Here is a 27385-nt window from a genome sequence, read left to right as displayed (position 1 = left end):
TTGCTGTTGTGTTCGATAGAGCTCAATTGAGTCTGCAAATGTTTTGAGTATTGAGACGATGCGCACTCGACATCTCACTGACATTTATCAATATTCCAAAATTCTAAATCCATTCGCAGGCATTGTCTCACACAACCTGTCTTGTGCATGACTCACTCGCTATGAAACATGGGCACTGGGACAGATGCATGCGCTGATAGATAGTGAAAAAGTTGTACAAACAATACAACATCTCTACTCCTGCACAAAATACACTGCTCAAAAAAATAAAGGGAACACTAAAATTAAAACACATCCTAGATCTGAATGAATGAAATATTGTTATTAAATACTTTTTTTCTTTACATAGTTGAATGTGCTGACAACAAAATCACACAAAAAATGATCAATGGAAATCAAATGTATCAACCCATGGAGGTCTGGATTTGGAGTCACACTCAAAATGAAAGTGGAAAACCACACTACAGGCTGATCCAACTTTGATGTAATGTCCTTAAAACAAGTCAAAATGAGGCTCAGTAGTGTGTGTGGCCTCCACGTGCCTGTATGACCTCCCTACAACGCCTGTGCATGCTCCTGATGAGGTGGCGGATGGTCTCCTGAGGTATCTCCTCCCAGACCTGGACTAAAGCATCCGCCAACTCCTGGACAATCTGTGGTGCAATGTGGCGTTGGTGGATGGAGCGAGACATGATGTCCCAGATGTGCTCAATTGGATTCAGGTCTGGGGAACGGGCGGGCCAGTCCATAGCATCAATGCCTTCCTCGTGCAGGAACTGCTGACACACTCCAGCCACATGAGATCTAGCATTGTCTTGCATTAGGAGGAACCCAGGGCCAACCGCACCAGCATATGGTCTCACAAGGGGTCTGAGGATCTCATCTTGGTACCTAATGGCAGTCAGGCTACCTCTGGCGAGCACATGAAGGGCTGTGCGGCCCCCCAAAGAAATGCCACCCACACCATGACTGACCCACCGCCAAACCGGTCATGCTGGAGGATGTTGCAGGCAGCAGAACGTTCTCCACGGCGTCTCCAGACTCTCACGTCTGTCACATGTGCTCAGTGTGAACCTGCTTTCATCTGTGAAGAGCACAGGGCGCCAGTGGCGGATTTGCCAATCTTGGTGTTCTCTGGCAAATGCCAAACGTCCTGCACGGTGTTGGGCTGTAAGCATAACCCCTACCTGTGGACGTCGGGCCCTCATACCACCCTCATGGAGTCATTTTGCAGGGCTCTGGCAGTGCTCCTCCTGCTCCACCTTGCACAAAGGCGGAGGTAGTGGTCCTGCTGCTGGGTTGTTGCCCTCCTACGGCCTCCTCCACATCTCCTGGTGTACTGGCCTGTCTTTTGGTAGCGGCTTCATGCTCTGGACACTACACTGACAGACACAGCAAACCTTCTTGCCACAGCTCGCATTGATGTGCCATCCTGGATGAGCTGCTCTATCTGAGCCACTTGTGTGGGTTGTAGACTCCGTCTCATGCTACCACTAGAGTGAAAGCACCGCCAGCATTCAAAAGTGACCAAAACATCAGCCAGGAAGCATAGGAACTGAGAAGTGGTCTGTGGTCACCACCTGCAGAAACACTCCTTTATTGGGTGTGTCTTGCTAATTGCCTATAATTTACACCTGTTGTCTATTCCATTTGCACAACAGCATGTGAAATTTATTGTCAATCAGTGTTGCTTCCTAAGTGGACAGTTTGATTTCACAGAAGTGTGATTGACTTGGAGTTACGTTGTGTTGTTTAAGTGTTCCCTTTATTTTTTTGAGCAGTGTATGTTGCTAGTATATCGTTGCTAGTGATTTCATCAACTGATTTAGCTTGTTGTAGCCTGCTTGCTGCTCGCTAGCTTCACTGACAAACACAGGGATTGAATGTTAGCTAGCTAGCAAAGGATGTTGGGAACTGTACTGAGAAACACTGTGTAGCTTGTAGCTTGTCACTTATCTACGATAGTTTCACAGATTGCTGATGAAGTTGTTGACATGTTCCCAGCAGTCAGTCCGTAACATTGGGTCAGCTAAAAGCACAGCACACCAGCAGACTCAATAAGGGCAGAGCAGGCTGTTCGCGGATGTCACTTGCCTTTCTCTGCCATTTTTCCAACTTAATGACGTATAGAGCACTTTATTACTATACATTTTTTAAATTGAACCTTTATTTAACTAGGCAAGTCAGTTAAGAACAAATTCTTATTTACAATGACTGCCAAACCCGGACAAAGCTGGGCCAATTGTGCGCCGCCCTATGAGACTTCCAATCACGGCCGGATGTGATACAGCCTGGATTCGAAACAGAGACTGTAGTAACGCCTCTTGCACTGAGATGCAGTGCCTTAGACCGCTTTGCCACTCCGTGGCAAATCATTTGAAAGATGTATATAGAGATATACTAACATTACAGAATTGTTGCGTTATGTACAGTATTTGAACAAAAATAAATCCCCTTTTCCCTTTATGATGATGATTGTGACCTGTTAGTGGTAGTTTTGTTATAACAGCACTGTGATAAAAAATATATATAAAATACATTGTTTTTCAGTAAGGGATTAAAAAATATATATTAAAAAATCATGTTAAAAAATGGTTGATCTTGTTGCCGACCGCTTAGGTACCTTTTATAATTTTTTTAATTTCACCTTTATTTAACCAGGTAGGCAAGTTGAGAACAAGTTCTCATTTACAATTGCGACCTGGCCAAGATATAGCATAGCAGTTCGACACAAACAACAACACAGAGTTACACATGGAGTAAATCAAACATCAGTCAATAATACAGTAGATAAATAAGTATATTTACAATGTGAGCAAATGAGGTGAGATAAGGGAGGTAAAGGCAAAAAAAGGCCATGATGGTGAAGTAAATACAATATAGCAAGTAAAACACTGGAATGGTAGATTTGCAGTGGAAGAATGTGCAAGGTAGAGATAGAAATAACGGAGTGCAAAGGAGCTAAATAAATAAATATAGTAGGGGGGAGGTAGTTTTTTGGGCTAAATTATAGATGGGCTACGTACAGGTGCAGTAATCTGTGAGCTGCTCTGACAGCTGGTGCTTAAAGCTAGTGAGGGAGATAAGTGTTTCCAGTTTCAGAGATTTTTTGTAGATCGTTCCAGTCAATGGCAGCAGAGACCTGGAAGGAGAGCCGGCCAAAGGAAGAATTGGTTTTGGGGGTGACCAGAGAGATATACCTGCTGGAGCGCGTGCTACAGGTGGGTGCTGCTATGGTGACCAGCGAGCTGAGATAAGGGGGGACTTTACCTAGCAGGGTCTTGTAGATGACCTGGAGTCAGTGGGTTTGGCAACGAGTATGAAGCGAGGGCCAGCCAATGAGAGTGTACAGATCGCAGTGGTGGGTAGTTTATGGGGCTTTGGTGACAAAACGGATGGCACTGTTATAGACTGCATCCAATTTATTGAGTAGGATATTTGAGGCTATTTTGTAAATGACATCGCCGATGTCGAGGATCGGTAGGATGGTCAGTTTTACTAGGGTAGGTTTGGCAGCATGAGTGAAGGATGCTTTGTTGCGAAATAGGAAGCCAATTCTAGATTTAACTTTGGATTGGAGATGTTTCATGTGAGTCTGGAAGGAGAGTTTACAGTCTAACCAGACACCTAGGTATTTGTAGTTGTACACATATTCTAAGTCAGAACCGTCCAGAGTAGTGATGTTGACGGGCGGGCAGGTGCAGGCAGCGATCGTTTGAAGAGCGTTCATTTAGTTTTACTTGTATTTAAGAGTAATTGGAGGCAACAGAAGGAGTGGTGTATGGCATTGAAGCTCGTCTGGAGGGTTGTTAACACAGTGTCCAAAGAAGGGCCAGAAGTATACAGAATGGTGTCGTCTGCGTAGAGTTGGATCAGAGACTCACCAGCAGCAAGAGCGACATCATTGATGTATACAGAGAAGAGAGTTGGTCCAAGAATTGAACCCTGAAGCACCCCCATAGAGACTGTCAGAGGCCCGGACAACAGGCCCTCTGATTTGACACACTGAACTCTATCAGAGAAGTAGTTGGTGAACCAGGCGAGGCAATCATTTGAGAAACCAAGGCTATCGAGTCTGCCGGTGAGGATGTGGTGATTGACAGAGTCAAAAGCCTTGGCCAGGTCAATGAATAAGGCTCCACAGTATTGTTTCTTATCGAAGGCGGTTAAGATATCTTTTAGGACCTTGAGCGTGGCTGAGGTGCACCCATGACCAGTTCTGAAACCAGATTGCATAGCGAAGAAGGTATGGTGGGATTCGAAATGGTCAGTAATCTGTTTGTTGACTTGGCTTTCGAAGACCTTAGAAAGGCAGGGTAGGATAGATATAGGTCTGTAGCAGTTTGGGTCAAGAGTTCCCCCCTTTGAAGAGGGGGATGACCGCAGCTGCTTTCCAATCTTTGGGAATCTTCGACGACACAAAAGAGAGTTTGAACAGGCTAGTAATAGGGGTTGCAACAATTTCGGCAGATAATTTTAGAAAGAAAGGGTCCAGATTGTCTAGCCCGGCTGATTTGTAGGGGTCCAGATTTTGCAGCTCTTTCAGAACATCAGCTGACTTGTTTTGGGAGAAGGAGAAATGGGGAAGGCTTGGGCGAGTTTCTGTGGGGGGTGCAGTGCCGTTGACCGGGGCAGGGGTAGCCAGGTGGAAAGCATGACCAGCCGTAGAAAAATGCTTATTCAAATTCTCAATTATAGTGGATTTATCGGTGGTGACAGTGTTTCCTATCCTCAGTGCAGTGGGCAGCTGGGAGGAGGTGTTCTTATTCTCTGTGGACTTTACAGTGTCCCATAACTTTTTTGAGTTTGTGTTGCAGTAAGCAAATTTCTGCTTGAAAAAGCTAGCCTTGGCTTTTCTAACTGCCTGTGTATATTGATTTCTAGCTTCCCTGAAAAGTTGCATATCACGGGGGTTGTTCGATTCTAATGCAGAACGCCATAGGATGTTTTTGTGTTGGTTAAGGGCAGTCAGGTCTGGAGAGAACCAAGGGCTATATCTGTTCCTGGTTCTAAATGTATTGAATGGGGCATGCTTATTTAAGATGGTGAGGAGGGTATTTAAAAAAATAACCAGGCATCCTCTACTGACGGGATGAGGTCAATATCCTTCCAGGATACCCCGTCCAGGTTGATTAGAAAGGCCTGTTCGCTGAAGTGTTTCAGGGAGCGTTTGATAGTGATGATTGGAGGTTGTTTGACCGCTGACCGATTACAGATGCAGGCAATGAGGCAGTGACCGCTGAGATCTTGGTTGAAAACAGGAGGTGTATTTAGAGGGCAAGTTGGTTAGGATGATATCTATGAGGGTGCCTGTGTTTACGGCTTTGGGGTGGTACCAGGTAGGTTCATTGATAATTTGTTTGAGATTGAGGGCATCAAGCTTAGATTGTGGGATGGCTGGGGTGTTAAGCATGTTCCAGTTTAGGTCGCCTAGCAGCACAATGTAACGATATTCGTAGGTGGAAGAAGGTGAAGAGGACCAAGGTGCTGCATGGTACGTGTTCATGGTAAATTTAATAAAGAAACTGAACACTAGAACATAAAAACAACAAAGCAGAACAAACAAAACAGTTCTGTCTGGTGCAGACACACACAGACAGAAAACAACTACCCACACCCATAGTGGGAAAACAGGCTGCCTAAGTATGGTTCTCAATCAGAGACAATGATAACCAGCTGCCTCTGGGAACCATACCAGGCCTAAACATAGAAACACAACACCTAGACATACAACATAGAATACCCACCCACATCACACCCTGACCAAACTAAAAATAGAAACATACAAAACAATCTACGGTCAAGGCGTGACCGGTGCGGACTCCGGCCTATAGGGGAGGGTCTGGGTGGGCATCTGTCCGCGGTGGCGGCTCTGGCGCAGGATGTGGACCCCACTCCACCATAGTCTTGTCCCACTTAACGTCTTAGATATAGGGGGCGCTCTTTTAATTTATGGATAAAAAACGTTCCCGTTTTAAACAAGAAATTTCACGAAGAGATGCTCGACTATGCATATAATTGACAGCTTTGGAAAGAAAACACTCTGACGTTTCCAAAACTGCAAAGATATTGTCTGTGAGTGCCACAGAACTAATGCTACAGGCGAAACCAAGATGACATTTCATACAGGAAGTGCCCCAGATTTTGAATGCGCTGCGTTCCAATGTCTCCTTATATGGCTGTGTATGGGTCACGAATAAGCTTAGACCTTCTGTCGTTTCCCCAAGGTGTCGACAGCATTGTGACGTATTTGTAGGCAAATCATTGGAAGATTGACCTTAAGCTGCCACGAATGATTTATCATCAAATAGATATGTGAAAAACACCTTGAGGATCGATTCTAAACAACGTGCGCCATGTTTCTGTCGATATTATGGAGTTAATTTGGTAAAAAGTTTGGCGTTGTAGAGACTGCATTTTCTGATTTTTTTCTAACTGCCTGAACATTTGCTATCTAACTGAGAGTCTCCTCATTGAAAACATCCAAAGTTCTTCAAAGGTAAATTCTTTTATTTGAATGCTTTTCTTGTTTTTGTGAAAATGTTGCCAGCTGAATGCTAGGTTTAATGCTATGCTAGCTATCAATACTCTTACACAAATGCTTGTGTAGCTATGGTTGAAAAGCATATTTTGAAAATCTGAGATGAGTGTTGTTAACAAAAGGCTAAGCTTGTGAGTGAATATATTTCTTTCATTTCATTTGCGATTTTCATGAATAGTTAACGTTGCGTTATGGTAATGAGCTTGAGGCTATAATTACGCTCCCGGATACGGGATTGCTCGACGCTAGAGTTTAAGGGGCGCCTTTGGAGCGGCGACCCTCACCGCTGACCTCAGACTGGGGACCCTTGCAGCGGGCCCTGAGTGAAGGGCGACTCTGGCAGCGCCGGATTTAAAAGTAGATGTTCAAATTGTTTGGGTACAGACCTGGATAGTAGGACAGAACTCTTCAGGCTATCTCTGCAGTAGATTGCAACACCGCCCCGTTGGGCCGTTCTATCCTGTCTGAAAATGTTGTAGTTTAGGATGAAGATTTCAGAATTTTTGGTTGTCTTCCTAAGCCAGGATTCAGACATCCGGGTTGGCAGAGTGTGTTAAAGCAGTGAATAAAACAAACTTAGGGAGGAGGCTTCTAATGTTAACATGCATGAAACCAAGGCTATTACGGTTACAGAAGTCATCAAAAGAGAGCACCTGGGGAATAGGAGTGGAGCTAGGCACTGCAGGGCCCGGATTCACCTCTACATCACCAGAGGAACAGAGAAGGAGTAGGATAAGGGTACGGCTAAAAGATACCTAGTGGACTCCAGTTTGAGACGCACTGACATAGGCAACTGTGTAGTTCCTGTGTTTACTATAAACAAGTATATTTGTTTATAGCCTACTAGTACAATGAACAGGAACTATAACCTGCTTCACTTATTCCGAGTGTATAGGCCTCTCATATCGCAATCTTTAACTACCTGAGCTATGAGCTATGGTCCAGTCTAGCCGGTGTCTCAGTGATCTATTTTGACCCTGTGATGTGACAGGAGAAGCGGGCAGAGTGTTCTACAGGCAGAGGCATTTTACTACAGATATTAAAAGAGTTCTAAACATGGCGGTGTTCGCCTTAGCAATCTCACTAGGATAAAGACCACCTCCATTCCTGTCATTACTGAAAGAGATCATGATACCTCACATCTCAAAATAGGGCTACTTAATGTTAGATCCCTTACTTCAAAGGCAATTATAGTCAATGAACTAATCACTGATCATAATCTTGATGTGATTGGCCTGACTGAAACATGGCTTAAGCCTGATGAATTTACTGTGTTAAATGAGGCCTCACCTCCTGGCTACACTAGTGACCATATCCCCCGTGCATCCCGCAAAGGCGGAGGTGTTGCTAACATTTACGATAGCAAATTTCAATTTACAAAAAAAAAATGACGTTTTCGTCTTTTGAGCTTCTAGTCATGAAATCTATGCAGCCTACTCAATCACTTTTTATAGCTACTGTTTACAGGCCTCCTGGGCCATATACAGCGTTTCTCACTGAGTTCCCTGAATTCCTATCAGACCTTGTAGTCATTGCAGATAATATTCTAATCTTTGGTGACTTTAATATTCACATGGAAAAGTCCACAGACCCACTCCAAAAGGCTTTTGGAGCCATCATCGACTCAGTGGGTTTTGTCCAACATGTCTCTGGACCCACTCACTCTCACAGTCATACGCTGGACCTAGTTTTGTCCCATGGAATAAATGTTGTGGATCTTAATGTTTTTCCTCATAATCCTGGACTATCAGACCACCATTTTATTACGTTTGCAATTGCAACAAATAATCTGCTCAGACCCCAACCAAGGAACATCAAAAGTCGTGCTATAAATTCACAGACAACACAAAGATTCCTTGATGCCCTTCCAGACTCCCTCTGCCTACCCAAGGACGCCAGAGGACAAAAATCCGTTAACCACCTAACTGAGGATCTCAATTTAACCTTGCGCAATACCCTAGATGCAGTTGCACCCCTAAAAACTAAAAAAATGTCTCATAAGAAACTAGCTCCATGGTACACAGAAAATACCCGAGCTCTGAAGCAAGCTTCCAGAAAATTGGAACGGAAATGGCGCCACACCAAACTGGAAGTCTTCCGACTAGCTTGGAAGGATGGTACCGTGCAGTACCGAAGAGCCCTTACTGCTGCTCGATCGTCCTATTTTTCTAACTTAATTGAGGAAAATAAGAACAATCCGAAATTCCTTTTTGATACTGTGGCAAAGCTAACTAAAAAGCAGCATTCCCCAAGAGAGGATGACTTGCACTTTAGCAGTGATAAATTCATGAACTTCTTTGAGGAAAAGATTATGATTATTAGAAAGCAAATTACGGACTCCTCTTTAAACCTGCGTATTCCTCCAAACCTCAGTTGTCCTGAGTCTGCACAACTCTGCCAGGACCTAGGATCAAGAGAGACGCTCAAGTGTTTTAGTACTATATCTCTTGACACAATGATGAAAATAATCATGGCCTCTAAACCTTCAAGCTGTATACTGGACCCTATTCCAACTAAACTACTGAAAGAGCTGCTTCCTGTGCTTGGCCCTCCTATGTTGAACATAATAAACGGCTCTCTATCCACTGGATGTGTACCAAACTCACTAAAAGTGGCAGTAATAAAGCCTCTCTTGAAAAAGCCAAACCTTGACCCAGAAAATATAAAAAACTATCGGCCTATATCGAATCTTCCATTCCTCTCAAAGATTTTAGAGAAGGCTGTTGCGCAGCAACTCACTGCCTTCCTGAAGACAAACAATGTATACGAAATGCTTCAGTCTGGTTTTAGACCCCATCATAGCACTGAGACGGCACTTGTGAAGGTGGTAAATGACATTTTGATGGCATCGGACCGAGGCTCTGCATCTGTCCTCGTGCTCCTAGACCTTAGTGCTGCTTTTGATACCATCGATCACCACATTCTTTTGGAGAGATTGGAAACCCAAATTGGTCTACACGGACATGTTCTGGCCTGGTTTAGGTCTTATCTGTCGGAAAGATATCAGTTTGTCTCTGTGAATGGTTTGTCCTCTGACAAATCAACTGTACATTTCGGTGTTCCTCAAGGTTCTGTTTTAGGACCACTATTGTTTTCACTATATATTTTACCTCTTGGGGATGTTATTCGAAAACATAATGTAAACTTTCACTGCTATGCGGATGACACACAGCTGTACATTTCAATGAAACATGGTGAAGCACCAAAATTGCCCTCGCTAGAAGCATGTGTTTCAGACATAAGGAAGTGGATGGCTGCAAACTTTCTACTATTAAACTCGGACAAAACAGAGATGCTTGTTCTAGGTCCCAAGAAACAAAGAGATCTTCTGTTGAATCTGACAATTAATCTTAATGGTTGTACAGTCGTCTCAAATAAAACTGTGAAGGACCTCGGCGTTACTCTGGACCCTGATCTCTCTTTTGAAGAACATATCAAGACCATTTCGAGGACAGCTTTTTTCCATCTACGTAACATTGCAAAAATCAGAAACTTTCTGTCCAAAAATGATGCAGAAAAATTAATCCATGCTTTTGTCACTTCTAGGTTAGACTACTGCAATGCTCTATTTTCCGGCTACCCGGATAAAGCACTAAATAAACTTCAGTTAGTGCTAAATACGGCTGCTAGAATCCTGACTAGAACCAAAAAATTTGATCATATTACTCCAGTGCTAGCCTCTCTACACTGGCTTCCTGTCAAAGCAAGGGCTGATTTCAAGGTTTTACTGCTAACCTACAAAGCATTACATGGGCTTGCTCCTACCTACCTCTCTGATTTGGTCCTGCCGTACATACCTATACGTACGCTACGGTCACAAGACGCAGGCCTCCTAATTGTCCCTAGAATTTCTAAGCAAACAGCTGGAGGCAGGGCTTTCTCCTATAGAGCTCCATTTTTATGGAACGGTCTGCCTACCCATGTCAGAGACGCAAACTCGGTCTCAACCTTTAAGTCTTTACTGAAGACTCATCTCTTCAGTGGGTCATATGATTGAGTGTAGTCTGGCCCAGGAGTGGGAAGGTGAACGGAAAGGCTCTGGAGCAACGAACCGCCCTTGCTGTCTCTGCCTGGCCGGTTCCCCGTTTTCCACTGGGATTCTCTGCCTCTAACCCTGTTACGGGGGCTGAGTCACTGGCTTGCTGGGGCTCTCTCGTGCCGTCCCTGGGGGGGATGCGTCACCTGGGTGGGTTGATTCACTGTTGTGGTCGGCCTGTCTGGGTTCCCCCCCACCCCTTGGGTTGTACCGTGTCGGAGATCTTTGTGGGCTATACTCGGCCTTGTCTCAGGATGGTAAGTTGGTGGTTGAAGATTTCCCTCTAGTGGTGTGGGGGCTGTGCTTTGGCAAAGTGGGTGGGGTTATATCCTTCCTGTTTGGCCCTGTCCGGGGGTGTCCTCGGATGGGGCCACAGTGTCTCCTGACCCCTCCTGTCTCAGCCTCCAGTATTTATGCTGCAGTAGTTTATGTGGGGGGCTAGGGTCAGTTTGTTTATCTGGAGTACTTCTCCTGTCCTATTCGGTGTCCTGTGTAAATCTAAGTGTGCGTTCTCTAATTCTCTCTCTCTCTTTCTTTCTTTCTCTCTCTCGGAGGACCTGAGCCCTAGAACCATGCCCCAGGACTACCTGACATGATGACTCCTTGCTGTCCCCAGTCCACCTGGCCATGCTGCTGCTCCAGTTTCAACTGTTCTGCCTTACTATTATTCAACCATGCTGGTCATTTATGAACATTTGAACATCTTGGCCACGTTCTGTTATAATCTCCACCTGGCACAGCCAGAAGAGGACTGGCCACCCCACATATGCTCTCTCTAATTCTCTCTTTCTTTCTCTCTCTCGGAGGACCTGAGCCCTAGGACCGTGCCCCAGGACTACCTGACATGATGGCTCCTTGCTGTCCCCAGTCCATCTGACTGTGCTGCTGCTCCAGTTTCAACTGTTCTGCCTTATTATTATTTGACCATGCTGGTCATTTATGAACATTTGAACATCTTGGTCATGTTCTGTTATAATCTCTACCCGGCACAGCCAGAAGAGGACTGGCCACCCCACATAGCCCGGTTCCTCTCTAGGTTTCTTCCTAGGTTTTGGCCTTTCTAGGGAGTTTTTCCTAGCCACCGTGCTTTTACACCTGCATTGTTTGCTGTTTGGGGTTTTAGGCTGGGTTTCTGTACAGCACTTTGAGATATCAGCTGATGTACGAAGGGCTATATAAATAAATTTGATTTGATTTGATTTGATTCCAGTGCTATTTTCACCAATCCCTCCAACTCAAGGTGCCTGTCAAGGTGCTATCTGAAAATTCTGTTGCTTCAACACAATACTGATGCATGTTTTTCTGATCTGCCTGTCCCAGTACATGACAGGAAAGAAAACACACACACACACACACACACACACACACACACACACACACACACACACACACACACACACACACACACACACACACACACACACACACACACACACATCTTAACCTCAGTCTTCAAATCAAATTTGATTTGTAAAATACTTTGTTAACAACAGGTGTAGACTAACTGTGAAATGCTTAGTTACAGGTCCTTTTCCAACAATGCAGAGAGAAAGAAAAGGTAGTAATAAATACACAATGAGTAAGGATAACTTGGCTATGTACACGGGGTACCAGTACAGAGTCGATGTGCAGGGGTACGAGGTCATTGAGGTAGATGTGTACATCTACTGTAACTAGGAATAAAGTGACAGATGATAAACAGTAGCAGCAACGTATGTGATGTGTCAAAACAGTTAGTGCAAAAAGGGTCAATGCAGATAGTTAAATATTTCATCAAATAGCTACCCGGACTAACTATTTATGGCTTGTGGGTAGAAGCTGTTCAGGGTCCTGTTGGTTCCAGACTTGGTGCGTCAGTACCACTTTCCATGTGGTAGCAGAGAGAACAGTCTATGACGGTTGGCTGGAGTCTTTCTTTTACAGCCCTCCTCTGACACCGCCGGGTATAGAGGTCCTGGATGGCAGGGAGCTCGGCCCCAGTGATGTACTGAAAGCGGTGATACAGCCAGTCAAGGTGCTCTAAGTGGTGCAGCTGTAGAACCTTGTGTTCAGTCCCAGGGTCCTTAGCTTAGTGATGAGCTTGGAGTGCACAATGGTGTTGAAGGCTGAGCTGTAGTCAGTTTATAGCATTCTCACATAGGTGTTCTTATTGTCCAGGTGGGAAAGGGCAGTGTGGAGTGCAATAGAGACAGCCTGCGCTATGGATCTGTTGAGGCGGTATACGGATTGGAGTGGGTCCAAGGTGTCTAGGATGATGGTGTTGATGTGAGACATGACCAGCCTTTCAGAGCATTTTATGGCTACAGATGTGAGTGCTTCAGAGCGATAGTAATTTAGACAGGTTACAATGGCGTTCCTGGGCACAGGGACTATGGGGGTCCACTTGCAACATGTAGGTATTACAGACTGGGTCAGGGAGAGGTTGAAAATATCAGTGGCGACGCTTTCCAGCTGGTCAGCCCATGCTCTGAGCACGTGTCCTGGTAATCCGTCTGGCCCTGCAGCCTTGTGAATGTTAACCTATTTAAAGATCTTACTCACATTGGCTACAGAGAGTGTGATCACACAGTCATCCGGAACAGCTGGTACACTCATGCGTAGTTCAGTGTTGCTTGCCTCGAAGCGAGCATAGTTAGCTAGTCTGGTAGGCTTGCATCGCTGGGTTTCGTACTAGGATTCGAACCAGAAGCCATGGTACAGTCAACATCTGTACTGAGCTAAAGGCTAGAGCTGCCGCTTTAAAGGACACTATCAGTGGAAGGGACAGTCCCTGGTTTTCAGATAACTTGGCAGAATTAATTAGAAAGAGAAACATCTCTTGGGCTCAAGCTAGACATACAAGTGCTCCTGTTGACTGGGCCTCCTTCAGAGTGCTAAGAAACAAATACACAGGGTTGATCAGGAAGTCCAAATCAGATGACTATCAGATGCAGTCACAGAGAACCTAAACAACCCTACCAAGTTCTGGAAGTGAATCAAATCTATGTCAGGTTCTAATGTATCCTCTGGCCTTCCTGACCATTTAATGATGGATTCTATTGTCTCCTCTGGCCTTCCTGACAATTTAATGATGGATTCTAATGTCTCCTCTGACCTTCCTGACCATTTAATGATGGATTCTAATGTCTCCTCTGACCTTCCTGACCATTTAATGATGGATTCTAATGTCTCCTCTGACCTTCCTGACCATTTAATGATGGATTCTAATGTCTCCTCTGACCTTCCTGACCATTTAATGATGGATTCTAATGTCTCCTCTGGCCTTCCTGACAATTTAATGATGGATTCTAATGTCTCCTCTGACCTTCCTGACCATTTAATGATGGATTCTAATGTCTCCTCTGACCTTCCTGACCATTTAATGATGGATTCTAATGTCTCCTCTGGCCTTCCTGACAATTTAATGATGGATTCTAATGAAGTGAAGGATAAAGCCCAGATTGTAGGGGTTTTAACAAGCACTTCATATCTGCTGGTTCAGTGTTTGATAATGGTGGGGCCCAGGCCTCTAATGTAAGCTCTGTTACAGTCAACTATGATATAGGCCCTCATGTGAACCATTTTAACTTTGAGCCTGTTTCTTATACTGAGGTCTATGAAGCACTAAAGGCAATAGACACTACAAAGTCTGCAGGTCCAGATAACTTGGACCTCTACCTCTTAAAGATAGCAGCTGGTATTATTACTGAACCTGTGGCTCACATTTTCAACTTGAGTCTCTTGACCAATTACATACCCAGTATTTGGAAATCAGCTTATGTCCTCCCACTGCTAACGGTTGGAGATCCCTCAGATGCTAATAACTATCGTCCTATATCTAAACTCCCTATCCTGGCCAAAGTCTATGAATCCCCAGTGAACGCTTTCCCCGCCTCCAGTTCTTCTTTGGGGCGGCGATATTCTCCAGGCTGTGTCCAGGGTCCTTTTCCGTCCAATATCTCCTCCCACGTCCAGAAGTCCTGTGATCGCTGCTCCTCACGATAAACAGGGGGAGTTGGCTCAGGTTTGAACCCTGACTCTGCCACACTCTCCCTGAGCCCCCCCAATACATTTTTGGGGCTGACTCTCGGTCTTCTGTCCGCGCCGCCTTGCTTGCTTCGCCAACCCCATTCTCCGATAACCTGCTTCGCACTGCTCCAGCGAATCCCAGGCGGGCTCCGGCACTCTCTCTGGGTCGACCGCCCACCTGTCTATTTCCCTCCAAGTCGTATACTCCAAACTTCGTAGCTCCTGCTGCCGCTGCCTGTCACCACGCCGCTTGGTCCTGGTGGGTCCTGTTTTCTTCCGTTGAAGGAGAGTCGGACCAAAATGCAGCGTGGTTAGTTCGATACATCTTTAATGACAAAAAAACCACGAACAATACAAAAACAACAAACAGAATGTGAAAACTGGTGACTACAAACACAGAGACAGGAACAATCACCCACGAAACACTCAAAGAATATGGCTGCCTAAATATGGTTCCCAATCAGAGACAACGATAATCACCTGCCTCTGATTAAGAACCGCCTCAGGCAGCCATAGACTTTCCTAGACAACCCTACTCAGCCACAATCCCAATACCTACTAAAACCCCAATACAAAAACACACAAAATAAACCCATGTCACACCCTGGCCTGACCAAATAAATAAAGAAAACACAAAATACTAAGACCAAGGCGTGACAGGCAGTGGTAAATGACATCATTAATGAACTTGATAAAAAGCAACATGGTGCTGCTCTGCTTGTGGATTTAGCAAAGGCCTTTGATTCAGTTGACCATGAATTGTTGCTAGATAAACTCAGAAACATTGGTCTCAGTGAAGGGGCAGTAAATTGGTTTAGGAACTATCTTTCTGACCGAACACAATGTGAATATACCAACAATCACAAGTCTAGCTTTCTTGAGATTAATAGAGGTGTGCCCCAGGGTTCCATTTTAGCGCCTGTGTTGTTATGAATTTGTATTAATGATTTGGGAAATGGGATGCAACCAGCAAAGTTACATCTATATGCAGATGATACAAATCAAATCAAATGGAGTTACAGTTATATATTCATGTGCTCCTTCTCTGGTTCAGGCTGTTAAAGAGCTCCAGACTGCTTTTCAGCCACTGCGGGCCTCCCTTTATGGTCTCAAACTGGTCTTGAATATACAAAAAGCTAAATTCATGACCTTTACCAGAGCTAGAACTCTGCCAGAGAACGTTAGCATTGTCACATTTGGTGGCTTATCCATTGAAAAAGTGTCATCCTACAAATACCTAGGTATTTGGTTGGATGACAAGTTGTCCTTTAAAGTTCATGTGGATAATCTTGTGACAAAGCTTAAATTGAAATTGTGTTTTTATTTAAGCTTGTTCAAGCCACTTTTCTCTCTGTAATTGATTATGGTGACTTGTTGTATGTGCATGCAACCTCCTCTGTCTTACAGAGACTGGACTCTGTTTATCATGCATCCTTGAGCTTTATTACAAATGCCAAGTCACTCATTCACCATTGCACATTGTACCAAATGCTTTTATTAGGCTGGATCATGTTGTTGTATTGTTGTGTGTTTTAATTCTGTAATGTATTGATTGTTGCTGTCTTCTTGGCCAGGTCAAGTAGAAAAAAAGAGACTCTGGGTCTCAATGGGCTTTTCCTGGTTAAATAAAGGTTCAATCACATTTTAAAAAGAGCTAAGCACAGGCAGAATCCTAAAGGAAAACCTGGTTCAGTCTACTTTCCAACAGACACTGGGAGGTAAATTCACCTTTTAGCGGAACAATAACCTAAAACACAAAGCCAAATATGCACTGAAGTTGCTAATTAAGACAACATTGAATGTTTGTGAGTGGCTTAGTTACAGTTTTGACTTAAATCGGCTTGAAAATCTACAGCAAATATTGTACAATCCAGGTGTGTAAAGCTCCTAGAGACTTTCTCAGAAAGACTCACAGCTGTAATCGCTGCCAAAGGTGATTCCAACATGCATTGATTCAGGGGTGTGTTTTTACTTTGTCATTATGGGGTATTGTATGTAGAGATGTGAGAGAAAACAATCAATTGAATCCATTTTGAATTCAGGCTGTAACACAACAAAATAAGTCAAGGGGTATGAATATTTTCTGAAGGCACTGTAGGTGATAGTGCACTTGCTTTAAGTAACACTCACACAGAAGAACACAGATAGCAATCCTCAGGTTACATCTAATCAGTCATTTAGGTTAGCATAAAGGGAAATTAGCTTAGGAGATCACTCCACCACAGTCAGTAGTTTAGTTTAGCATCACTCCTTTCACATAGCATCATCCCTCCCCAGCCATGCAGCAGATTAGTTTAGCATTATCTCCACACTCAAATAGTAGGCTAGTTTAGCTAAGCATCATCACCCACAGCTGTGCAGCAGATTAGTTTAGCATTATCTCCACACTCAAATAGTAGGCTAGTTTAGCTAAGCATCATCCCTCCCCAGCCATGCAGCAGATTAGTTTAGCATTATCTCCACACTCAAATAGTAGGCTAGTTTAGCTGAGCATCATCCCTCCCCAGCCATGCAGCAGATTAGTTTAGCATTATCTCCACACTCAAATAGTAGGCTAGTTTAGCTGAGCATCATCATCCACCCAAAGCTGTGCTTTTCCTTCAAATCTCCTCTGGGAGTTTTCAGACACCACAGGCAATATCCCTCTGGACCAGAATGTATTTGTCTGGCAATGCTTAAATAGACTTTGCGCTGATTATATTTGTGTCATAGAGGAGCGGGCCAATTCAAAGGCATACGTAAAGTTATGCTTGTCATGTGTTATACAGACAGCTTCCATCAGCTACACAGAGTTACAATTCAAGCATTTATACCTAACAGAAAGTTGAAATGGTGAGGATAAGTGGCAAGATAAGCAGGATATTGTCATTTGAATTTCATGACTATATGCAAATGTGTGTGTGGGTGTGTGTGTGTGTGTGTGTATTGGTCAAGTGCATTGGTTCAGGTCAGATTCCAGTATGTGATTGTTACTGAAGATTAACTGGACACTGGGCACAGGAGTGAAGCGGATTATGACGAGGTCAGAGTAGGGGTTCTCTCACTCTCGCTCTCTTGCTCTCTCTCTATACTGTTTTCTCTCTCTCTCTCTCTCTCTCTCTCGCTCTTTCTCTCTCTCTCTCTCTCTCTCTCTCTCTCTCTCTCTCTCTCTCTCTCTCTCTCTCTCTCTCTCTCTCTCTCGCTCTCGCTCTCTCTCTCTCTTCCTCTCCTTGTTTGAGGAAGCACTAGAGTGGATGAATATAGAACAGTTCTGCTGATTGTTTTATGTTTGCAGGTTATGACCTTGTAAAATAATGATAAGCTTTGTTGTCATTTCTCACGCACTCCTTCCTGCTTCTTCCCTTCACTCCCTCCATTTACCTCTCACCCCCTCAAACTATCACCTTACCCTAAATCTCACCCCTGGTCCCAACCCACCCCACACTTTTTCACCTTATCACATCCCCCTCAACCTCTCTCTCACCCCCTGTCCCCTACACTGTTTGACCCTTCACCCCCTCCCTATCTGCTATTTTTACCCCCCTCTCACCCCAATCCTACTCCTGCAGATAGTGCGTGAGAGTGACACCAACCATGATGGCTTGCTGGACTTTGAGGAGTTCTCTCAGTACCTGTGGGCCCACGAGAAGGAACTGCGGCTCATGTTCCACACACTGGACCGCAACCATGACGGTCGGCATGGCCACCTCACTCACACACACATTTACATTTGACATTTTAGTCATTTAGCAGACATTCTTATCCAGAGCGACTTACAGTTAATGCATTCACACACACAGAAAATAAGTATTTAAATAACATTATAAACTGGGTGGTTCGAGGGCCTGAATGCTGATTGGCTGACCGCCGTGGTATATCAAACTGTATACCATGGCTATGACAAAACATATATTTTTACTGCTCTAATTAAGTTGGTAACCAGTTTAAAATAGCAGTAAGGCACCTCGGGGGTTTGTGGTATATGGCCAATATACCACAGCCCTTAGCCGTGGTATGTTGGCCATGTACCACACCCCTCAAGCCTTATTGCTTAGATAATCATGTATTTGAACCCAAGTCTGATCTAAACACACATAAGTAGACACATGTAGGAGGGCCATTTGGATACAATGTCCTTTCACTCACAAAACACAGTTTAAATTGTTCATACATGCACAGAGCATTCTATGTCACATTGCACTGGTATGGTAATTTATCTGAATGTGTGGTATGACTGCATGAATGGTATGTAGTAACATACCACATTAATGCATGGAGTTCACAAAGTAGCCACACACACACATCACTGCTCTAACTGTACTGTATGCCTGTAGGTACATATTGCATATTGTGGGCACTGATGGGATTCACTGTTTATGCAGGCCGCATTGATGTCGGGGAGATTCAACAATCGCTGCACAACCTGGGACTGGAGGTGTCCACAGAACACGCCATCAAAATACTACAGAGGTGTGTGTGTGTGTGTGTGTGTGTGTGTGTGTGTGTGTGTGTGTGTGTGTGTGTGTGTGTGTGTGTGTGTGTGTGTGTGTGTGTGTGTGTGTGTGTGTGTGTGTGTGTGTGTGTGTGTGTGTGTGTGTGTGTGTGTGTGTTGACACTGCTCTGTGTGTTCTCTCAGTATGGACAGGGACGGCACCATGACTATCAACTGGAGTGAGTGGCGAGATCACTTCCTGTTTAACCCTCTTCACAACATGGAGAGCATCGCCCACTACTGGAAACACTCTCTGGTCAGTCAGTACTGCCTGATAGAAGTAATGCCTTCTATCTCTACACTCTCTAGTTTAGATCTTTGCTTGACATGAAGTAGCACAGATAGCATTATATGGAATTTTCAATTATTGATGTAATAAAATGTAATTACATATTAACTATAGAAACTAAACATTTTGCCAGTATCCTTTCATTACAAATGTGGCCATTTTCTCAATCTATGTATTTATAGTTACTCTGTAATTACATTTTATGTTATAGTTTACACAGTTTAAATTGTTTCTGATGCTTTATCCAGGAATTTTAGTTTGGTAACCTTAGAGAAGGGTTCATGTAATTTACATTTGGTGAATACAGATAGTTCTGGATGCCAATCAAGTTTATTGATTGGCATCTCTGTGATTTCTCAGATGTTTGACATCGGAGAGCACATGACAGTGCCTCCAGAGTTTTCCCAACAAGAGCGCCAGTCGGGGGTAGTGTGGAGGCAGCTGGTTGCCGGGGCGATGGCAGGGGCGGTGTCACGTACAGGAACCGCCCCCCTCGACCGTCTCAAGGTCTTCCTACAGGTGAAGGGTTACTGTTGTGTTTACTACAGACTCAGAGGTTAGAGGTCAGTGCAGTGCTGATTAGTAGAATTAGGTGTGCTAGAGCAGGGCTGGAACAAAAGCCTGCACATCCAGTAGCTCTCCAGGAGGAGGGTTAGCCACCCCTGATATGCAGAATGTTATTAGAGTTACTGACAATGCTGTCTCTCTAGGTGCATGGCTCCAGCTCTAGGGGGATCAACCTGTGGACGGGGCTGAGGGGGATGGTCCAGGAGGGGGGTGTACGAGCCCTCTGGAGGGGCAACGGCATCAACGTTCTCAAAATAGCCCCAGAGTCTGCCATCAAGTTCATGGCCTACGAACAGGTGAGGGAAGAGGACTGTACGCACCTGTACACAAATGAGGTTGATTTGGAATTATTATGGACAAATTTACATCTGTAAATAAGTTCTGGTGTATGGGGTAGCCATTAGTGAAGCATAGGAATGAAGGAGTCAGACACCCACACTGAGGTGTGAAATGTTGCTCACACACACACACTCTGTTTCTCACCCTGTCAGACACACCCTGTGTCTCTACGTGTTGTGTCTCTGACTCTCCTCCTCCACCCCAGTGTGACTCACGTATTCCCCCCCTCACCCCCAACTCCCCCAATCTACACCTCCCCCTCACTATGTATCCCTGCCTATCCCACCTCCCACAATCTATCCCCCTCACCCCTTAATCCCTATATTTCCCTGACTCTCTTCCACCTGCCTGTCTCTCCTCTCCCCCCTTTCTCCCCTGACTCCTCCATCTTAGATCAAGTGGTTGATCCGGGGCAGAAATGAAGCAGGTACTCTGCGGGTGCAGGAGAGGTTCATCGCTGGCTCTCTGGCTGGAGCCACTGCACAAACCATCATCTACCCTATGGAGGTGAGTGAGGGGAGACAGACCGACAGAAAGATAGACAGACTTTTTATTGAATATAGAAACATAGGACTTTTCTCTCATTTTCCTTCTCTTCCTTGCACACCCTCTCTCTTTCCCGTTTCTCCTCCCTCTCTCACTTCCCAGGTGCTGAAGACTCGTCTGACCCTGAGGAAGACTGGCCAGTACTCTGGCATTGTAGACTGTGCCCGTCAGATCCTGAGGAAGGAGGGGGTGCGAGCCTTCTACAGGGGCTACGTGCCCAACACACTTGGCATCATACCGTATGCTGGCATAGACCTGGCCGTGTACGAGGTGTGTGTGAGAAAGTGCGTGTGTGTGTGAGAGAGAGAGTAGGGCTGTCCCTGAAAAAAAAAACATCTTGGTTGACCGTCGTTGAAATGTATAAAAGTATATTTTTCCATATATAGACACACCTTTATATGTTTTAATAAAATCAACTATATGCACTGAGCTTGTCTGATGCTTTAAGCGCACGGCTTGATGAAATAATTAAGACACACAAATGACTCAAGAGGGAACCAGAGATCAAGATAACCAGAAGGAAAAAAATCTGTTCTCGACCCTCCTCCTCCTGCTGCTGCTAGCCTTCGTAGATTCTGCCGGTATGCTCCTGAAGTTGCCGGAAATATGATAGAGTGATGGACTGTGCCATCCCCATGGCCTCCGCAATGTTTTAGTCCACTGAGACAGGCACGAGTCAGTCAAGTGTCTTGTCTGTCATAAAAAAATAAATGTCAACCAAGAGTCTATCGACCAAGCAATTGACCAGTCAACTAAATGCTGTGTGTGTGTGTGTGTGTGTGTGTGTGTGTGTGTGTGTGTGTGTGTGTGTGTGTGTGTGTGTGTGTGTGTGTGTGTGTGTGTGTGTGTGTGTGTGTGTGTGTGTGTGTGTGTGTGTGTGTGTGTGTGTGTGTGTGTGTGTGTGTGTGTGTGTGTGTGTGTGTGTGTGTGTGTGTGTATTTGTCTGCCTGCCAACTGTGTTTGATGTTTTCTGGGAAAGCTAAACCTCATCACTGGCCCTGTCCCTTGTACTCAGGGGAATGCCAGTCAGTATGTATGTTGCTCAGCTCTCTCGTAAAAATGACTTTTATGTGTTTAAGTGAACTTTGAGTTTTACTTTTACTAGCAGTCAACGAGCCGTGGTTCTCTCTACTATGTCCTCATTTTTTTTAACACAATTAAATATAGGTCAAATTAACAATGTAGCCTATCTATCCCTTCTCTTATTCCTCTCTCATTTCTACCCTCCCCCCTCTACCCCTCCTCTTTCTCCTCTCTCTTTTCTCTCTTTTGATTCTTTCCTTCTCTTTTCTCGCCCCTCTTCTCTCTCGTCCCCTCCCCCTTTCCATCTCAGACTCTGAAGAATGCCTGGCTCCAGCGGTACAGTAAGGGCTCTGCTGACCCGGGGGTGTTGGTACTGCTGGGCTGTGGTACTGTGTCTAGTACCTGTGGACAACTGGCCTCCTATCCCCTGGCTCTCATTAGAACACGCATGCAGGCCCAGGGTGAGACTGGTGTACAACTGAACTGCAATTATACCTTCTACCTTACTACATAACATAGATGATATTACATAGATAATATAGATTCTATTACATTCTATAACATCATCTATAACAAACGAATTACTACCTACTATGTCAACCTATTACCCTATATCTACAGTGCCTTCGGAAAGTATTCAGACGCCTTGATTTGATCCACATTTTGTTACGTTACAGCCTTATTCTAAAATGGATTTAATAAAAAAATGATCTTCCGCAATCTACACACAGTACCCCATAATGACAATGCAAAAACAGGTTGTTAGACTTTTTAGCACATTTATTAAAAATTAAAAACAGAAATACCTTATTTACATAAGTATACCTAAGACCCATAAGACCCTCTGCTATGAGAATCGATGTTGAGATCAGGGGCATCCTGTTTCCATTGATCATCCTTGAGATGTTTCTACAACTTGATTGGTCCACCTGTGGGAAATTCAATTGATTGGACATGATTTGGAAAGGAACACACCTGTCTATATAAGATCCCACAGTTGACAGTGCATGTCAGAGCAAAAACCAAGCCATGAGGTCAAAGAAATTGTCTGTAGAGCTCCGAGACAGGATTGCTTCGAGGCACAGATCTGGAGAAGGGTACCTAAACATTCCTGCAGAATTGAAAGTCCCCAAAGAACACAGTGGCCTCCATCATTCTTAAATGGAAGAAGTTTGGAACCACCAAGACGTTCCTAGAGCTAGCCGCCCGGCCAAACTGAGCAATCGGGGGAGAAGGGCCCTGGTCAGGGAGATGACCAAGAATCCGATAGTCACTGGCGATGGGAGAACCTTCCAGAAGGACAACTAGATGGAAGCCACTCCTCAGTAAAAGGCACATGACAGCCCACTTGGAGTTTGCCAAAAGGCACCTAAAGACTCTCAGACCATGAGAAACAAGATTCTCTAGTCTGATGAAACCAAGATTGAACTTTTTGGCCTGAATGCCAAGCGTCATGTCTGGAGGAAACCTGACACCATCTATACAGTGAAGCATGGTGGTGGCAGCATCATGCTGTGGTGATGTTTTTCAACTACAGGGACAGGGAGACTAGTCAGGATCGAGGCAAAGATTAACAGAGCCACTTACTGAGAGATCCTTTTTTAAAGTTTTTTATAATTTTTACCTCGTTTTCTCCCCAATTTCGTGGTATCCAATTGTTTTTAGTAGCTACTATCTTGTCTCATCGCTACAACTCCCGTACGGGCTCGGGAGAGACGAAGGCTGAAAGTCATGTGTCCTCCAATACACAACCCAACCAAGCCGCATTGCTTCTTAACACAGCGCGCATCCAACCCGGAAGCCAGCCGCACCAATGTGTCGGAGGAAACACTGTGCACCTGGCAACCTTGGTTAGCGCGCACTGCGCCCGGACCGCCACAGGAGTCGCTGGTGCGCGATGAGACAAGGATATCCTTACCGGCCAACCCCTCCCTAACCCAGACGACGCTAGGCCAATTGTGCGTCGCCCCACGGACCGCCCGGTCGCGGCCGGTTACGACAGAGCCTGGGCGCGAACCCAGAGTCTCTGGTGGCACAGCTGGCGCTGCAGTACAGCGCCCTTAACCACTGCACCACCAGGGAGACCCAACGAGAGATCCTTGATGAAAACCTGCTCCAGAGCACTCAGGACCTCAGACTGGGACAAAGGTTTACCTTCTAACAGGACACAGCCAAGACAATGTAGGAGTGGCTTCGGGACAAGTCTCTGAATGTCCTTGAGTGGCCCAGCCAGAGCCCGGACTTTAACCCGATCTAACATCTCTGGAGATACCTGAAAATAGCTGTTCAGCAAAGCTCCCCATTCAACCTGACAGAGCTTGAGAGCATCTGCAGAGAAGAATGAGAGAAACTCCCCAAATACAGGTTTACCAAACTTGTAGCGTCATACCCAAGAAGACATAATACTGTAATCGCTGCCAAAGGTGCTTCAACAAAGTACTGAGTAAAGGGTCTGAATACTTATGTAAATGTGATAATTCAGTTTTTTATTTTTATAAATTAGCAACAATTTCTAAAAACCTGTTTTTGCTTTGTCATTATGGGGTATTGTGTGTAGATTGATGAGGGGAAAAACCAATTTAATCAATTTGAGAATAAGGCTGTAACGTAACAAATGTGGAAAAAGTCAAGGGGTCTGAATACTTTCCGAAGGCACTGTATTACTGTTCGGGCTATCCAAACAGGGTTGAATGCATTCAGTTGTACAACTGACTAGGTATCCCCCTTTCCCCTATCTATTAATAGCTATCTAACGGATATAACTGAACAACAGACGATTTCGCCCACTTTCCCTCTTTCCACCAGCCTCTACTGAGGGCGGGCCCAAGCTGTCCATGGTCGGTCAGTTCAAGCACATCATATCACATGACGGGGTACCTGGGCTCTACCGCGGCATCGCCCCCAACTTCCTGAAGGTCATCCCTGCTGTCAGCATCTCGTACGTGGTATACGAACACATGAAGAAGGCTCTGGGTGTGAAATCGTAGAGAGAGGAAGCGAGAGGCAGAAGAAAGAGAGGGATGTAGAGTGCAGCTCTTGGATTTCAAGATGGAGAGGAAGACAGCAGAGGATTGAGGGATAGAAGACAGATAGTCCACCCTTTTCATACACATTCAGGAAGCTTCCCGTTTACACCTAGCTAGACAGATATACTCACTGTTTGAATCACTCAGCCCCTCTGACGCTGTACCATCATTAAGAAAGAGGGAAGAGTCTGCTATCAGGCTGAGCTGATGTCTGTAAGAAATGGCTGTGTCCGAGACAGATTTGGAGGAGGAGGTGTGAGAGGAAGGAATGAGAGCGAGAGAGAGAGAGAGGGGGTGGAAGAGAGAGAGGGGGGTGGAAGAGAGAGAGAGGGAGAGAGAGAGTGTGCGTGCTGTAACCCCCATTGTAGTCACATCTCCACAATAAGTCTGTGTGTGGCCCTCCAAACAAACACAGTGAAGCACACAGTACAGTTTGTATACCTATATGTAGGCACTTATCTAAGGTCAGTTTCATGTCTTGTGAATATAAAGTGATCTTCCTCCAATGACCTTGACATGTACTCTGTATTCTCTCTTTACTACACAGCAGAATGTGTGGGGTTGTTCCACAGTGTGCTGTTGCTAGAACACTACCAAGCCAAAGTACCCTACTCTTTATTTCAATATCTCAAGAGATTAGAATTGAATTACATGCACTATGTTTGTTTCAGTTGCTATTCTCAAAAAAGTACATTCTAATGGGGGAGATTCTAAAGTTCTTAAACGAGGAAACTTTGACGTTTACATGATGTACTGTATATTGATACAGTATGTATTTTGTAAGGGAAAGATTCTGAACACAGAGATACTTATACAGAGCTGTTCCTCCAACCTAGTCCATGAATGGCTTTGCACTTTTTAGAAAGGGAATGTTTCTCCCCTATTTCAAGTGGCTCTCAGTCAGGTCCAAAATTATTGGCACCCTTGATAAAGATGAGCAAAACATACTAAATAATGCACATTTTGAGCTATATTGTCTGCTCCAAAGAAATTGAACATGATATAATTTTATACTAAGACAATTACTCAGAGAAAGAGATTTTTATTAAAGCTAGAATTCTTAAATAACAAAGTGGTCAACCCACCACTTTTTTGGTAAAAATCTGAGGGAAGGGCCTGGAGAAATGTAACCATAACGGCACTGAGCCTTTTTCTCAAATGTTTTATGAGATTGGAGAACACATTGGGAGGGATCTTAGACTATTCCTCCATACCACTGGTTTTCAATGGGGTTCATGTCTGGAGACTGAGATGGACATTGCAAAATGTTGATTTTGTGGTCAATGAACCATTTCTTTGTGGCTTTTGATGTGTGCTTGGGGTTATCGTCTTGCTGGAAGATCCACTTGCAGCTAGGTTTCAGCCTCCTAGCAGAGGCAACCATGTTTTTGGCTAAAATGTCCTGGTACTGGGTAGAATTCATGATGTCGTTAACAAGGGCCCCAGGACCATTGGTAGCAACATTGCCCCATAACATGAAATATCCACCACCATATTTTACAGTAGGTATGGGGTTATTTCCTGCATATGCATTCTTTCTTTCCACGCAAAATCCAGCACTGGTGTGCATGGCTAAAGAGTTATATTCTCATGTCGTCCAGCAAATGTAAACGCCTGGAGTTTGTTAAATGGCATTGGCACTTGGATTTGAACCAGTGCTATGGTCAGATGACATGAACATAGAGATCTTTGGCCACGCACACCAGTGGGGGTTTTGCATTGAAAGAAATATGCATATGCAGACAATAACCCCATACCTACTTTAACATGTGGTAGTGGGTCTTTCATTTTATGGGGCTATTTTGCTTCTGCTGGTCCTGGGGGATTCCTGGCCTCAAAATCAGGATTATTGCCAGTTGTCTTGTCCTGGTAGTTAATAGATCAATAGCTCACCCACCTGGTTTCCTAGGTCTGAATCAGTCCCTGATTAGCAATGGTGGAAAAAGTACACAATTTTCATACTTGAGTAAAAGTAAAGTGAAAGTCACCCAGTAAAATACTACTTGAGTAGTATTTGGTTTGAAATCTACATAAGTATCAAAAGTAAATGAAATTGCTAAAATATAGTACTTAAGTATTAAAATTCAAGTATAAATAATTTAAAGTTCCTTATATAAAGCAAATCAGACAGTAATTTTCCTTATTTTTTTATAAATAGCCAGGGGCATGCTCCAACACTCAGACATCATTTCCAAACAAAGAGTGTTTTTAGTGAGTCCACCAGATCAGAGGCAGTAGGGATATTCTCTTGATAAGTGTGTGAAATAGACTATTTTCCTGTCCTGCTTTTGTGTTTCAGGGAAAATGTATGGAGTAAAAAGTACATAATTTTCTTTAGGAATGTAGTGAAGTAAAATTAAAATTTGTAAAAAATATAAATAGTCAAGTAAAGTAAAGATACCCAAAAACACTAGTTAAGTAGTACTTGCAAGTATTTTTACTTAATAACTTTACACTGCTGATTAGAAGGAAAGTTACCCATCTATGATGGGCTCCCGTGTGGTGCAGCGGTCTAAGGCACAGCATCTCAGTGCTGGGG

At 44.4% G+C, this 27385-nt stretch overlaps 1 protein-coding gene across 1 annotated transcript in view; it reads left to right on the top strand.

Moving 5' to 3' along the window:
- LOC124016509 (calcium-binding mitochondrial carrier protein SCaMC-3-like) overlaps nucleotides 1-27103 on the top strand; it is a 40095-nt gene extending 12992 nt beyond the window's left edge. Inside the window, exons 2-10 of the mRNA XM_046332079.1 lie at nucleotides 18134-18257; nucleotides 18947-19034; nucleotides 19201-19312; nucleotides 19706-19864; nucleotides 20056-20208; nucleotides 20645-20758; nucleotides 20900-21067; nucleotides 22131-22281; nucleotides 24626-27103. Coding sequence (XP_046188035.1) covers nucleotides 18134-18257; nucleotides 18947-19034; nucleotides 19201-19312; nucleotides 19706-19864; nucleotides 20056-20208; nucleotides 20645-20758; nucleotides 20900-21067; nucleotides 22131-22281; nucleotides 24626-24807 — 1251 coding nt within the window. The 3' untranslated portion in view covers nucleotides 24808-27103. The remainder of the gene's footprint in view (nucleotides 1-18133; nucleotides 18258-18946; nucleotides 19035-19200; nucleotides 19313-19705; nucleotides 19865-20055; nucleotides 20209-20644; nucleotides 20759-20899; nucleotides 21068-22130; nucleotides 22282-24625) is intronic.
- The last annotated feature ends 282 nt before the right edge of the window (nucleotides 27104-27385 follow it).

This window comes from Oncorhynchus gorbuscha, linkage group LG26 (genome assembly GCF_021184085.1).
Source record: "Oncorhynchus gorbuscha isolate QuinsamMale2020 ecotype Even-year linkage group LG26, OgorEven_v1.0, whole genome shotgun sequence".
Lineage (NCBI taxonomy): Eukaryota > Metazoa > Chordata > Actinopteri > Salmoniformes > Salmonidae > Oncorhynchus > Oncorhynchus gorbuscha.
Note: the sequence above shows the minus strand (reverse complement) of the source record. Positions and strands in the feature narration are given on the sequence as shown.